Source organism: Vespa mandarinia, chromosome 2 (genome assembly GCF_050613455.1).
Source record: "Vespa mandarinia isolate Hongniang chromosome 2, ASM5061345v1, whole genome shotgun sequence".
Classification (NCBI taxonomy): Eukaryota; Metazoa; Arthropoda; class Insecta; order Hymenoptera; family Vespidae; genus Vespa; species Vespa mandarinia.
In genome coordinates, this window is record NC_140811.1 from 6,435,001 (window position 1) to 6,450,000 (window position 15,000).

Here is a 15,000-nt window from a genome sequence, read left to right on the forward strand (position 1 = left end):
ACTTTCCTTCGTTAAATGATTCGTTCTCAACCGAGTATTCGATTATATTTTGGAAGTTTGTTTATTTATTTATTTATTTTTTTTTTTGCGAGAAATTCTTCTACGATATTATTTCAAGGTAAAAAAAAAAAATAAAACAAAAAAAAAATTTGGTCCTTCGATCACGTTCGATTTAATATTCGTGTCATTGCGAAACGGAGTATCGGTCTTACGCATACGTTTCATACGAGACGAGACCAGACTGACACGCGAGCTGCGTGTAAGGGAGTAATGCAGAAGGAATGTGGATAATGGCAGTCAATAGGAATCGAATGTCGAACGTACTGCCTACGCAACGGGATTTGACCTCTCTTTCTCTCTCTCTCTCTCTCTCTCTCTCTCTCTCTCTATATATATATATATATATATATATATATATATATATATATAAAATAGATAACGTTTGTCCCATATCCATGAATTTACGATTTCGTCAAATTTCAATAGCTGTGTGTGGTGTCGTCGGTCCTCATTATGCTATTCTCAATATAATCAAAATAAGTATCATAGAAATCGCATAAGTTTGTTGTCAGATAGAAAAATAAGATCGTTTTTCAGAAAATAAGATCGTTAATTCAAAATTGAAAAGAAAATGTAGAAATTTTAAGATCTATAAATTCTTGAAATGAAATAAACGTATGAAAAGCAAATAATATTCGTTTAGGAAGAAAATAAAAGAGTCATTATTTTTATTTTATTTTGTTTTGATTAACGTATATGACTCCTTCTTTACGTCTATTGTATATTTTTTTTCTTTTTCTCTTTTTCTTTCTTTTTTCTTTTTTTTTTCTTTTTTTTTTTTTTTATAACTAGATCGTCAGACTTACACAAATAGACTTTAAAAGTGTCGGCTGTTTATAGGAGAATTGTGTGCGATGTTCGTTATGTAAGAGATACTAATATAAGATCGTGTAGATCTACGTATATGTATATGCGTCGGTATCTTGCTTTCGTTCATTATTATGCCATTCGCATTGTATACACAGCTCCGAGCTCTAACTGTGTATTCGCAAGAAAAAAGGACTCGGTTGATAGTCTAATACGTTTCTTCGATGTTTCATTCTTGGAGATTAAGTGAGCAACTATTTTCTATTCGATTACGTAAAGCAGGATCGATATATTCCTATACGTATAAACGTGTAATATAGCATTTATATATATATATATCTCTCTCTCTCTCTCTCTCTCTTTTATTCTGTTTTTTTTCTTTCTTTCTCTTTTCTTTTTTTTTTTTTTTTTTTTTTTATTTATTCTCTTTCCTCTTTTATCTACCTTTCACACTTCCGCAACCTTCATAGTTCATCTTCACTTAATTCTCTCCTTCGTTTATCTTTATTCTTTTTTATTTCTTTTTCTTTTGACACTGGACTTGAAAGGGAGGAAGAGGAAGGGACGGAGAGAGAGAGAGAGAGAGAGAGAGAGAGAGAGAGAGAGAGAGAGAGAGAGAGAGAGAGAGAGAGAGAGAGTAAGAGTTGAATTTATCTTTATACTTCTTGGTAGTTCCATTCATTCATTCATTCATTCATACATACATATATTCTCATATAGACAGAAAGAAAATGATGTCACAAAATTCGTCCTCGTAATATTTGATTCTCGCAGAAGATATTAAAACAACTTTTCCTTTCGAGTTTCTATCTAAGCAAGATACTTACATTTTAAAATATTATTAAAAACATTTCCGATGTTTTTTCTTCTTCTTTTTTTTTTCTTTTCCTTTTATTTTATTCTTTTTTCATTTTTTTTTTTAAATTTTATTTTTGAATTTCTTAAAACAACGTGGATTAAAATAATCTGTAATTTAACGTGGATTAAAATAATCTGTAATTTAAATTTCAATTGATATTAACGCAGCGTTATACGTCGGATAGGTATCGATGACTTGCGAAAAAAAGAAGTTGAGATAAAACAGAAAAGTTTATATTTTCTTTCGAGTTTTAAGGTTTTTCTGTATTATTTTTGATTAAAAAAAAAAAAAAAAAAAAAAAAAAAAAAAAAAAAAAAAAAAAAAAAATTCCTTCTTTCTTCTCGATCGATTGGCCGCGAACGATCGTCACTCTTTTTGATCGCATGTGTTGCTTCCTGTTGATTTAAATTAACGTATTTGTAATCGATGGTTCACATTAAACGATTACATTGTAAATTTATCGAAATTCTTACGTTTATTGAATCGATCGATTATGTTAGAAAATAATCGAGCAAAAAATAATTTGCCAATGAGTTTGAAAAATTTTTTTCATAGATCCGGTTAAAAGATAATAAAAAAATATTATCGATAACATGTATTAGCCATATTACGAAAAAATTTATGTGAAATTATAGTAAACGTGCGAATGCATCTATATCGGCTGCCTGATCTGAAAACTTTATAGAAATTTATTTAGTTTCTTATAAATTGCTTTCGTTATCGACGATGAATATCACTTTTTCTTTTTTTCTTTTTTTTTGTTTTGTTTTGTTATACGTAAATAGATATGTCCTTAAATTAGACTACCTTCCCATAATTGCCAATTTTCCTCGAATCAAGCGAAATCGAAAAAAATTGGCTCTGACGTGAGTTAATGTTAAATCACGAAGAGAGGAAGAGGGAGAGCGAGATAGAAAGAGAGAGAGAGAGAGAGATTGAGAGAGAGAGAGAGAGAGAGAGAGAGAGAGAGAAAGAAAGAAAAAGAAAGAAAGAGAAAGAGAAACAGGTATATCTACTCATCCATCCATCCATCTATCCATCCATCCAACCAACCAACCAACCAACCAATCAACCATCCAATCGTTCCATCATAGCAACGTGATAGTCGTGATAGAAAGAGAAGAAAGAAACAAGTAAGAACGAAAAGAAGGTGCACGTGAGTTCGAGTTAACGTTTTGCATGGCGTACCCGATGGCATTGCAAGGTCGTTGAGAGTCTTCTAGCTCGGCAAGCCGCAAAAGAGACTGCTCGGTTATTGGAAAATACCAACCGAAGAAACGACTTTACTGTCCGTGTAAATCGCATCTTTTCTGCATTACCCGTCCCAAGGAATGATGTCAGTCTGAGACAAATCTATTGCGTAATCGACACGGACAAGCTGCTTACCCGATCTTACACCATCTCCAACTTTATCGAAATGCAAATAAGTTTACGTATTGCGGAAATAAATAAATCGTTTTATCGTTTACATTTTCAGCGACGAAGTTAGACGTCTGCAAATTCATAAATTTCTTTCTCCCTCTTTATATATATATATATATATATATATATATATATATATATATGAACAGAGAGAGAGAGAGAGAGAGAGAGAGGGAGAGAGAAATATATGTTTGTTTTTTATCTTTATTTTGTTTTTAAATATTTTAATATATCTTGGATTAATTTATAATATCAGTGCAAGAAAGAGAGAGAGGGAGTGAGAGAGAGAGAGAGAGAGAGCAATGGTTCATAAAGTATGAATATTAGATATATAGGAATTCTTTTCATAAATCTTTATTTCATTTTCACATTTTATTCTTACGAATTTATTACTTATTCCTTACTTTTTATTAGTAAGAATTTTCAACTCATTCCACATCTATGAATATGCCATGTGAGTCATTTGTACCTGGAAACTTTATTATCTTGATTACTTTATTGATTGTATTGAGAATAGAAACGAATTTTGAAGAAAGAGCTTTAAGTTTTCTTCCTTTTCTTTTATTCGTTTTTTTTTTCCTCTTTGAAGGGTCCACGAGAGTGAAAAGAAATGACCTGTTGGGCTCAAATTTTGGACAATACATTTTTTCTCGAAAGAAATATTTGTTACTAGCAAATATTTCAGGAAAATTGTTATTAATGCTTCGAGAGGAGTAAATTTTAAAATAAAATGTCCAAAGGGCAAAGCAAAGTTAGTTTGAGCTTGACGACTTACCTATCCTAATCGAGGGATTAACGCGCAGACCCAAGGCAATATTTCTTCGAAGTTATTCGGTAGCTAACAGTAAATTTACCTTTTTCCTTTCGATTCCCGAGGCGAGGGATATTAAGGTAAATCAGAATAGCTACTTACACCAACTGGAACGATCTTCACAGATGATTTACGATATTCACGGATGATTTGCGATATTCACGAACGAACGAGCCAACGAAGATGAGCTCGGGCTTGCCGAGGAAACATCGGTTGACGTTGATAACGATTTGTCATTTTCCCTAAATGTAAAATTTTATTAACAATTCTTTGAAATGATAATTATTTAATCACTCGTTATAATAAATTTTTCCCTTTTGGAGAAAGTAGTAGTATCCTTTAGGGATACTATTAGTCGGGTCGAGAAACCCATGGTCATGAAATTGCCATTTTCGAAAATCGTATTGTACTATTACTAATACAAGAGATAATAATATCTACGGTTTTAAATTTGAAGTTTAGGTATGACGTCTGAAATTTAGGTAAACGTTTAAATAATTTTAAAGGTTTGTCTGGACATTGTGAAGAAATATCGTTTCATTGTAATAAAGTCTTTACTTATACAATTTCGTTGAAGAATCTAAGAATGGTCTTGTTACCTGAAAATCAATACTTAGAGGTAATTCACTTAAAGAAAAGCCATTTGCAGAAGTGCATGTGCTACCTGTAGATAAATGTATGCGGTACCTGCAGAAATGTATGCGCTACCTGTAGAAAAGCTTAAATGTACCTTTGGATAACAATAAAATTAACTTTAGTCGAGTCCTCGAATCAACGTTTAATCCATCGGATAAACAAAATGGTAATGCACGTAAAAGTAAAAAGACTTAAGCCCTAGCTTAAATATATTTTACGAAGGAGAAACTCTTAATAAAATTTCATTATCGACGTTCACAAACATCGTTGCAATTAAAAAGAAATCAAATTGAAATCTCTCGTTCGGTTTGAATCTCGTAATAATGTCTCTCAGGCTCGTTTTTCCACGGTTTCTCTATCAGCCAATTCTCGTTCATACGAAGAAACGAATTAATGTTACCTTTTATGGCGGTTTTCGTGATCGAAAGAAAGAGTAGGCGCGCGTGCACCGACTCGGCAGGTGAAGCCGGCGTCAAACCATATTCAGCCATCTTCGGTAACGATGATGGGGGAGGAGGACGTGGAAAAGAAAAAGGAGAAGGAAGAAGAGGAGAAGGAGGAGGTAACGATCAGCTGACTTTTAGTTGGCTGCTTATCGCTCGACATTGAAAGCGATTGCAAGAAACGTTGACGCTTATAGTCGTTCGAAACGAACGCATTATAATTTATCACTCTTCTTTCGCGTTATAATGCGTCACTGTTCAAGATAAGAATTCTAGAAGACCAAAACTGCTGCTGTCAAATATGAACCTTGTTCCGTGATCGAGTTAAAGAATATAGATATACTTATCATCGTTATTTTAAACAATTCTACTTCAAAGTGCATTCAATTTTATCGTTCGTATTTACTTTTCGAACAATTTGAATATACGAAGTTCCGATAATTTATCGAAAGTGAAGAATTTCGAAATATAATTTTCTAAAAATATATAATCAGAATATATATATATATATATATATATATATTCTGTTCTTTTTTCTTCTCTAGTCATGTTTAGCTAGATGACATAGTAGATATATCTTTTAATTATGGATAATATTATCCATCGCTTTTGTTGATTTTTTGAGATAATCGCGAAGTAAAAAATACATACATGATATATATATAATATATATATATATATATATATATAAGATATATATCAAGTATAGGATCAAACTTATACTACGTATTACTGAGGTCAAATAGATGAAAAAAGCTCATATAAACTTAAATCCAAAAATGTTTTATTGATAAGATATATACTTTTAGAGATAGTTTCCAATTTATTTCCATTCGTCGAATTAGTGATCACCAAACTGTTTTTTTTTTTTTTCTCTCTGGGCTTCTATTTCTGGGCTCACGCAAAAGAGTTGTTTTATAGAAATACTATAGAAACGGAAGATGAATTTTGGGAATATATTCAATATGCATTCACTATTACTTCCAATACAGTTGAAATATTCGAAAGAATTCTGCAATCATTAATTTGACGAATGAAAGTCTCTGGATTATTGCAGAGGGATTTTCGAACACTTCTTATAATTGCCATAATAAATTATAAATATATATCTTTAAAAACATATATTTTTTTCAATAAAGCATTTTTGGACAAAAGTTTATATGAACTTTTTTTTCATCTATTTGATCTCAATAATACATAGTATAAATTTTGTTTCATGTTTTTTGGATACCCTGCGTGCGTGTGTGTGTGTGTGTGTGTATGCGTGTATATATATATTTATATAGAAATGGATGCGTTTAAGAATATAAGATAAAGATCGCGTACAAGGTTTGTTCGGTATTATCGATAAAAAGTCAAGGAATTCATAGAAAAGCAAAATAACAGAGTCGGTCGTGGTCTCTTCGAGTTAAAACAGGTGAGAGCCATCAAGAGTTGTCTTCGTCGTCGTCGTTGTCGTCATCGTCGTCGTCGTCGTCTCAGAAGTATTTGTCCCCCACTCCTCTATCCATGGCAATGAGCGACGACGGTCGAGAGTGCGAAAAGAGAGGAAAAGAAAAAGGAAGAGGGGATGGGGGAAGAGACATTAAGGAGAGGGGTCGAGTTCTTCTCTCTACTTCGAAGTCAGTCAGCATAGTAAGTGTGCATAGCTCGATAGTCAGTCAGTCGAGTGCCGTTCTCGTGACCGACACAACAACAACAACACAACAACACAACAACAACAACAACAAGTAGCAGTAGCAACCAACAAGTAACAACAACGTCGTGTTGGTGAAAGTTAGCCGTCTCGTTCTCTCTTAATTTGCTCCCTTTCGATTATTATCGATAATCGTTTGGGAAAGCGAAAGCAAAGATAGATGAGAACGTTTACAGTTTGGTTATCGTCATCATTATTTCAGTTAGTGTTAATATAATATAAATGCAAATGATCATCGACCTTCGAAACGGCCGCGGTACGATAGAATCTCGACTTCATCGGACTTGAGAATTTTATTGAGTCGAGCGTGTCGAACGAGTAGAGTGAGTGAGCTGCATTGGCCTGCCTGCCTGCTTGTGGATATTCGATACGCGGCTGATATCGAATGATCCTTTCGAAGAGCGACCGATTCTCGTAATTCTAGAATCTCTCTCTCTCTCTCTCTCTCTCTCTCTCTCTCTCTCTCTCTCTCTCTCTCTCTCTCTCTCTCTCTCTCTCTCTCTCTCAGTCGATCGTGTTCAACGAGATCTTTTCGAACGAAACGACGAAGAAACGACGGTGGGCCCTGGTATCGCCGTTTGTGCCGATAATACGAACGAAACACGATTTTTCAGTCATATCGGACGAGGAACGAGGTTTTCAACAAGTTTTCCCTTACAATACCCCCCCCCCCCCAAACCCCTTTCCACCGCTTCTTCCCATTTCTCCGTTTTCCTTGACGGTTCTTTGTATTATAGTGCGAAAAATCTAAACGTGCTGTGATTTTTTTTTTTTTTTTCATACTATGAGTTTATATATTCAGTGAAATTCGACGAGTTTACTTTTCAATAATATTATTATACGCACAAGTGCAAGGATAAAAGTGACATGGGTGGTGGTGTCAGAATGAACAGGGAAATTCCTAGCAGTACCCTAGCGACTTTGAGAGGTATTCTGGTCAGTTCCTTGTCTAGGGAAAACCTTGGTCCAAACGATTTCTCCTCGGTACATGAAAACATCAGGATACGATCACCGAGGAAGGTTCACTTTCGTGAAGGTAAATTAGTTTTTATTATATTGTTGATCATTTGTCTTCAATAAATTTATTTTTTAATAACGATGACAATTATTTTCCATGAAATTTTTTTTTTTTCGAATACTATCAAATATTTGTAATTTTATAATAATTTATTATGGCAGTTTTATATATATATATATATATTTATAATGGGTCATTTGCTCGAGCTCATATCAAATCGTCTTATTGAAAAGGAGCATATGATGGAAATGTCAAATGTTTTCTTTTAAATTCTTCTATGTATTATATTATACGTAAACAAACATATGTCATTTATTCTATGAGCAATAAAACCGTTTGCTTGTCACGTGGGTAAGAATGCATCGAACACGCTAAATTTAATGGCCCTTGAAAGACGAATAAAATATCACGTCGAGAAAGCGAAGATACGTCTTCCTTCTCTTTCTCCTCCTCCTTCTCTCTCTCTCTCTCTCTCTCTTTCTCTCGTGGCAATCTAAGTACCTTTTTCTCTCTTTCTCTCTTTCGCTCTCCACTATTCCTCCCACGATTCTAACGTTGGTAAACTCGAGCACATGAACAGGAGGCAAACGCTCGAGAGTATTGACATTTGGATCGAAAGTTTCGAGACGACGTAGACCGAGTAACGATGGAGAGAAAGAGAGAGAGAGAGAGAGAGAGAGAGAGAGAGAGAGAGAGAGAGAGAGAGAGGGAGAGATAGGCACTTAGATTGCCACGTCGCGTCGTAATTAAACCATCGACGCGCTTCGACGATTTTCTTCCTGAACTATGAACGAGATAATGCGATGGCTAAGTCTCCTTAGATCTCGTCGAAACGCTCAAGCTTTTCAACTTGACGGACTTCGAGAAAGAGAGAGAAAGAGGGGGGGTGGGGAAGAGAGAAGGAGAGAGAAAACTGATTGGCCGGTCGATCTTTTCTTTCGATTCAATGGATTCCTTTTGTGTGTGTGTGTGTGTGTGTGTGTGTGTGTGTGTGTGTGTGTGTGTGGAAGAGATGAGTATTCCACATCTTGAATTTTTTCTTTTCTTTTTTTTTTCTTTTCTTTTTTCCTCTCTTTCTTTCCTTTCTCTCTCTCTTTCTCTCTCTCTCTTTTTTTTGTTCTCCTGTTTTTTCTTCTTCTTTTTTTCTTCTTTCAAATTCCTCTTTTTTCTTCCATTCCAATAATGTGTAGCGGTGTAGCAAATTGTAAGGTTCGATGAGAATTTCAAGGAAAAATTGAAATTTAAAAACAAACGATGCGAGCTACCATCCATTCGTTGAGATTATAACCTCGCCGCTGAGATTGTCTCTCTCTCTCTCTCTCTCTCTCTCTCTCTCTCTCTCTCTCTATTTCTTTATATGTATATGTGTGAGATATATCCTGAAGGATCAAACCTTCCAGGCTAATCTATGTTACATATTGACGGGTCATCCCTCGTACTCGTTCACCATTGGCGACTCTCCTCTCGTTTTCCAGTATCAGAGGATCGATACGATGATTGATTCTAAGTATTAATCGTAGAATGGGTGGATTAGGAATAAACGGGTGATATAAATTAATCCATAGAATCATGACATATTCTTGTTTTGTTATGGACGATAGATCAATAATCAAAATTATATTATCTGTTTCTACACGTCACTTCTATACATATAATTATATTACACTTGTGTATAAGCATGTTACAGTGATATTTGGACGTTCTCGAAATTTGATAATTTCATTTGAATTTGTAAATACGTGCGTTTAAGAAAATTTATCGTTAAAAACAATGAATAATGTTCATCGATATCCTATGGAAATGAGATTTTAGAGAAAAGATACCCGATAAAAATATTTTTTTTTTTGTTTTGTTTTCACTTTTCTTCTTTGTTACTGATCTACTTCATATTATTCACTTTTGAAATGTCCTGGTATATGCATTTGCGCCACGATCGTTTGTCAAAGCGTCCGTACTCGAAAATAATTGAAATACTCATAGACGAAATGATTCGATGTAACGAGATCGTTACGATCGATCGATCTTCGTGCTAAATCAGTCGAGTGCTACAGCGAGTTTAGACAAACTCGTGCGAGCCGAGCGTTGTTTTGTGGATAGGCAAGTTTGATCGTGGGTGTCGAAGGAAAATTAAAAAAAAAAAAAAAAAAAAAAACAACAAAAAAAGAAAATAGACAAAACAAAACAAAAATATCCTTGATAACCCCTATTGACGCGTTCGTTTTATTCCGAATAGCCATCGAGGGGTAGATCAGCCTCGAGCGAGTGTACACGGAAATTGGAAATCGGAAATGGAAAGTTTTGCTACGGCTTCCGGAGTAGAATTGCGAGAGGAACGGAGAAGGACACTATTGGTGTCAGTGTTTCTCAATCCATCTATCTCCTATAATGTAAAGAACTTTCAGTGAGAAAACGATATCTCTATTCCTATGCGAAAATGCAACATTATATTGCAAAACGTTTTTATGAGTTTATTACGGCCATGTATATATATATATATATATATATATATATATATATATATATATATATATAAACATCGCGATAGCGGGTCGGATAAACAAGTATCCTCCTTTTCTTATTCTTATCTATTCGACGCTATTTGTGTCGGTTAAATATTTCGAGAGATACGATTCTGAATTGCGTTATGATACCAAACAAGAATGTCATTTCATAGCTATATTCGGAAAGAAAAAAAATAGAAATCATTTCGTTAATATTCATAATATTCATAAAAGTATTATTTTTAAGTGGATTAAATTTCTCTTTTTTTTTTCCTTTTTTTTTTTGCTTTTGTTGAAAATTTTTCATTATTATTTATATATATTTCATTATTATTTATATATATTACGATAAAGCACCCAATAATGTATCGGAAGGAAGCAAAATCGCTTTGATGATCGATGTATCTGTCAAGACATAGAGAAAGATTTTCTCTGTCTCTCTCTCTCTGTCTCTCTCTCTCTGTCTCTCTCTCTCTCTCTCTCTCTCTGTCTGTCTCTTTCTCTCTCTCTCTCTCTCCCTCTCTCTCTCTCATCGATACAAGAAAGGCACGTGCGAACGGGAACGATACGATCATTTAATTGGGGCGTGGATCGATTTATCCCGTAATTAACAATCACTGGGGCGAAGGCAATGGTGTCGAAACTGGTCTCTTCCCTCGAGGCACTTTCCTCTCTAATCGATGTATACGACGATCAATCGATCGATCGATTCATCCTCTTCTCTTCTTTCTGTCGAAACTTCGTTCGAGTAAAGTGCAAGTCTGCGTTCGGTACGACTAATGCACGCATTCGTTTAAGTCTCTATATTCTACCGTTCTCGTCGGTTCGTCCTTGTTTTCCTCGTTACTACGGGAACAAACAAATTAATTAGATTTCTAACGATATTATCTTTATACTGTGTTCGTTTTATTTCAATCGTTTATATCAAATATGTATTTATGTATGTATACATGTATGTACTTGTTATAAACGATCGTTTTATATCATAACGATCTATCTAAATTGATTTAATATTAATAAATGCTGTTTTATTATAATGAACTATTTTTTACTCATTTGTAAATCAATTCGAGATCAACATTGTGGAAAATAATATAATTCGAATACACGATATTGTAAAATATCATGTTTATTCGATTGATTCATAAATGATCATTAAATCATGTTACAAATATATATATATATATATATATATATATATACATGATTTATGTATATTTATTTAGTTATAAAATAAAACGATCTTATGATCTAGATTTTAAGTAATACATATGTATTTGTGATTCGAATCAAAAGACAAATATTTTCAGAATGTTTTATGGTTTGATAATGTCTGTCTGATTAGAGAAATTTTCCTCGTTTAATAATTGTGAATGAGATTCCCTATTATATTCTTATTTTACTCCGTCATTAATAACGATAGTAAACGATGGTTTACATACATATCTACGTTACGATCATAGCATGGATTAGATATCTAAGCATCGCTTTGGGGATTATCGACTATGTTGGAGAAGCACGATGTCATCGTCTCGTGTACGTCGTTCATTCGTATAAGTTAGTTATATGATTTTAAAGGAGAGTTTTTAAACGTCGGTCTCTTTCGCATCGATCGATCCTTTCGCGTTTCACGTCCTTTTCGTTGAATGAGAAAGATGAAAGAAAAAAGAAAAGAAAAGGAAAAAAAAAAAAAGAAAAAAAATTGAAATATGAGGGATGAAACGTTTCGATCGTTGGGCTCGAGCGTTGCCTTCATCTGCATTGCGCCAAAACGAGTATAGGGAGTCAAGTCAACGGCGTTATCGCGTTACGTTACGCGATCATGATAACTGGAAAGTTTAACGAACGTGTTACCTCATTTTCTTTTGTTTTGAGTATAAGTGCCGGAATTGCAAAGTGCCCGTTGATTAGGAGATTTAAAGCAACCACAGGTGGTCGAAAGCCATCATACCGTTTTAACTTTAACGATTAAAAAATTACAAAAAAATTGACTCACATTTTTTATTCGTAGTTCTTTTATTTTGACTTTGATTTTAATTTTAATTTTTTTTTTCTGCCTTTATTTGATTTGACTTTATTCCCCCTTTTTTTTTTCTTTTTCTTTTTTCCACGAACATCGTAGACTAGTCGCAATGATCGTTTGACTGATAAATAGATAGATCGATAGATAGCCCGAGAAAAACCGGAGTATCTTTCTTTCAGATCGTTAGGACATATCGTGAGATACGAATTCGATTTGTTTCGAGTGGAAGCATTTCGTACTTCCGATGGACGTCGTCGGATGTTGCGATTGGCATCTTGATTGACGCCCTTCAGTGAGACGCTCATTCTCGTCCTTTTTATTCAGTTTGTCAGTATGCAGACAGCGGCATCGGTGGAAGTCCATCATCGAGAGTTTAATATTAATTTGAAATTTTTCCCATCAACGCTGTTAATCGATCTTTTGTCTCGATGTTGTCGTACTAATTAAAAAATTAATTGAGATTATCTTTACGAAGAATAGAAAAAACAAATTAATTTTTTTTTCTTTTTTCGTGTATACACACACACACACACACACACACACACATACACACGTACATACGCACACCGTACACGCACACTTACATACATAAAATATTTATAAACCTTTTTACAATGTCTTATGCTCATTTTGTAAATACATATATACGCATAACTTTCAAGAGGAGCAACAGCGTAGAACAAAGTCGAGAATTGCTCGCTTGATTATTTAGAACGACTAGGTCGAGGCGATCGTTTCAAAAGGTAAAAGCATTGTCTCTCTCGTTTATCGTCGCGAACCGGAAATCATGATATCCCCGGGAATGTGCAAGCGCTACTGTGTAAGTGTATAAAGAGAGAGAGAGAGAGAGAGAGAGAGAGAGAGAGAGAGAGAGAGAGAGAGAGAGAGAGAGAGAAAGAGAAAGAGAGAAAGAGAGAGAGAGTTAGCGGCACTATTCCGATTTTACTTCATGCATCTTAATCCTAGCATTGTTAGCGTCATGGAATTCGTGAATCACAAACGGGCACATGATATCCTTTCTCTGTTGAACTGAGATTCACAGTGTATACGGATCAAAGAGATTATCCTGGACCGACCATGGCTCCGTTGAGTATCATTCTTTCTCTCCCCCTCCCCTTCTCTTTCTTTCTCTTTCTTTCTTTGTTTTTCCCGTGAAATGTGCGAACATAATTTCTTTAGTTCATTTTTTAAAAACTAACCAACGTAGAGAATTACTTTTTCCTTGTTGAAAAGTGAAAAATGAAAAATGAAAAAAAAAGAAAGAAAGAAAGAAAAAGAAAAAAAAAGAGAGAGAAAAAGAAAAATAAAAGAATGATCTTTTTCATGGGTAGATCTTGTTGAGTTTTATTAGCATTATAAAAATGAAGAAGAAAATAAAAGAGATAGAGAGAGAAAGAGATATATATATATATACAGAGGGAGAGACAAAGAATAGAACTTTTGAAGTGGTTCGAGAAATTCACTTTAATGATTCATCTCAAAAGTTAAGGAAACCTCGGTGTGTCTGTATTCTTGGTTTTTTTTTTTTTTTTTTTTAACGTAAATGAAGATTTTCCATTAAACCAGGCTGAGTATCTAAGATGATTGAAATGAATCAAAAGCATCTATGATCGAACCATTCGAAAAGCTCGATTTTTTTTCTTTCCTTTTTTTTTTTTTTTAAGAAGCTCGATTTTCTTTGGGAATAGTTTGATATGTAACATTTACACGCTATTATCTAAGATACTCGATATTTTTCGTAAGTATCACACACACACACACACACACCTAAATTCGTGTGTTTTTCTCTTATGTTCACGTAGCCGCGAGCTCTAGGTAAAGTAAGTCTTTTGGTATGTTTCCAAGTTTGGTATGCGAGTAAAAAGAAGAAATGAGAAGGGAAGAGAAAGAGAGAAAGAGAAAGAGAGAGAGAGAGAAAGAGAGAGAGAGAGAGAGAGAGAGAAAGAAAGAGATAGCTAGTTGCTAGATTAAGAGGAGCTTTTCACCTTAGGCGAAGACGCACTCCGCTTTTGGCAGTTATTAATGCACCGAGAACCAATCTCGAAGTTAACAAAAGTGCTAACTTGGCCATTATAAATCTCTTTCTTTTCTATAGAATTTTTCATAGATTTTAGATATCTACCGAATTTTACTGATTGTTATTCATCAATTAAAAAAAAAAAAAAAAAAAAAAGTAACACCAGATAAGGTTTTTTTTTTGATATGAAACAATTCGAAATGATCGTAGATCAAAGGAAATATTTAAAATTTGCTATAACATCTCGCATTAACTTTTTATTATTATATCGTTGCAATATATATGACATTAAACAATATATATATATATATATATATATATATATATATATATATATATATATATATATATAATTTTCTAATTCTATAATATTTCAAGCGCCGTCATAAAGGATCATATTTTCTTAAAGTTAGCTAGGTAGTTAGATAGGCGATGAAATAAGGAAAAAAGCAAGGAAGGAAGGAAGGACGATGATATTTGACGAATGGAGAAGAAGTAAGCATCGATGTATCCCATCTACCATGTAGATACATCGATATACGAGGAATCTTTGTATCAAAGAGATGAACCATCTCACTGGTAAACCTTCCTAGAACGTAGAATAAGGGTTGCTCGATAACTCTACTACTTGGCTCTGTCGACGGAACGGCAACGACATTGGCTCTGAGAACAAAGAAAGCTGCGCTATCGACGTTATCTCGATCGAA

The 15,000-nt window shown here is 34.0% G+C and overlaps 1 protein-coding gene across 22 annotated transcripts in view; it reads left to right on the top strand.

Annotated features, from left to right (window-relative positions):
- The window catches only part of LOC118439652 (uncharacterized), a 112,971-nt gene that overhangs the window by 35,088 nt on the left and 62,883 nt on the right, over positions 1-15,000 (top strand). For 3 of the 22 annotated variants that reach the window (XM_035861500.2, XM_035861501.2, XM_035861505.2), the window contains exon 1: positions 7,243-7,770. The exons of the other annotated variants lie outside the window; for them this stretch is intronic. In XM_035861500.2, the coding sequence (XP_035717393.1) occupies positions 7,602-7,770 (169 nt within the window). In that variant the 5' untranslated portion in view covers positions 7,243-7,601. Of the gene's footprint in view, positions 1-7,242; positions 7,771-15,000 lie in introns of those variants that run through there. 22 annotated transcript variants of the gene reach the window in all.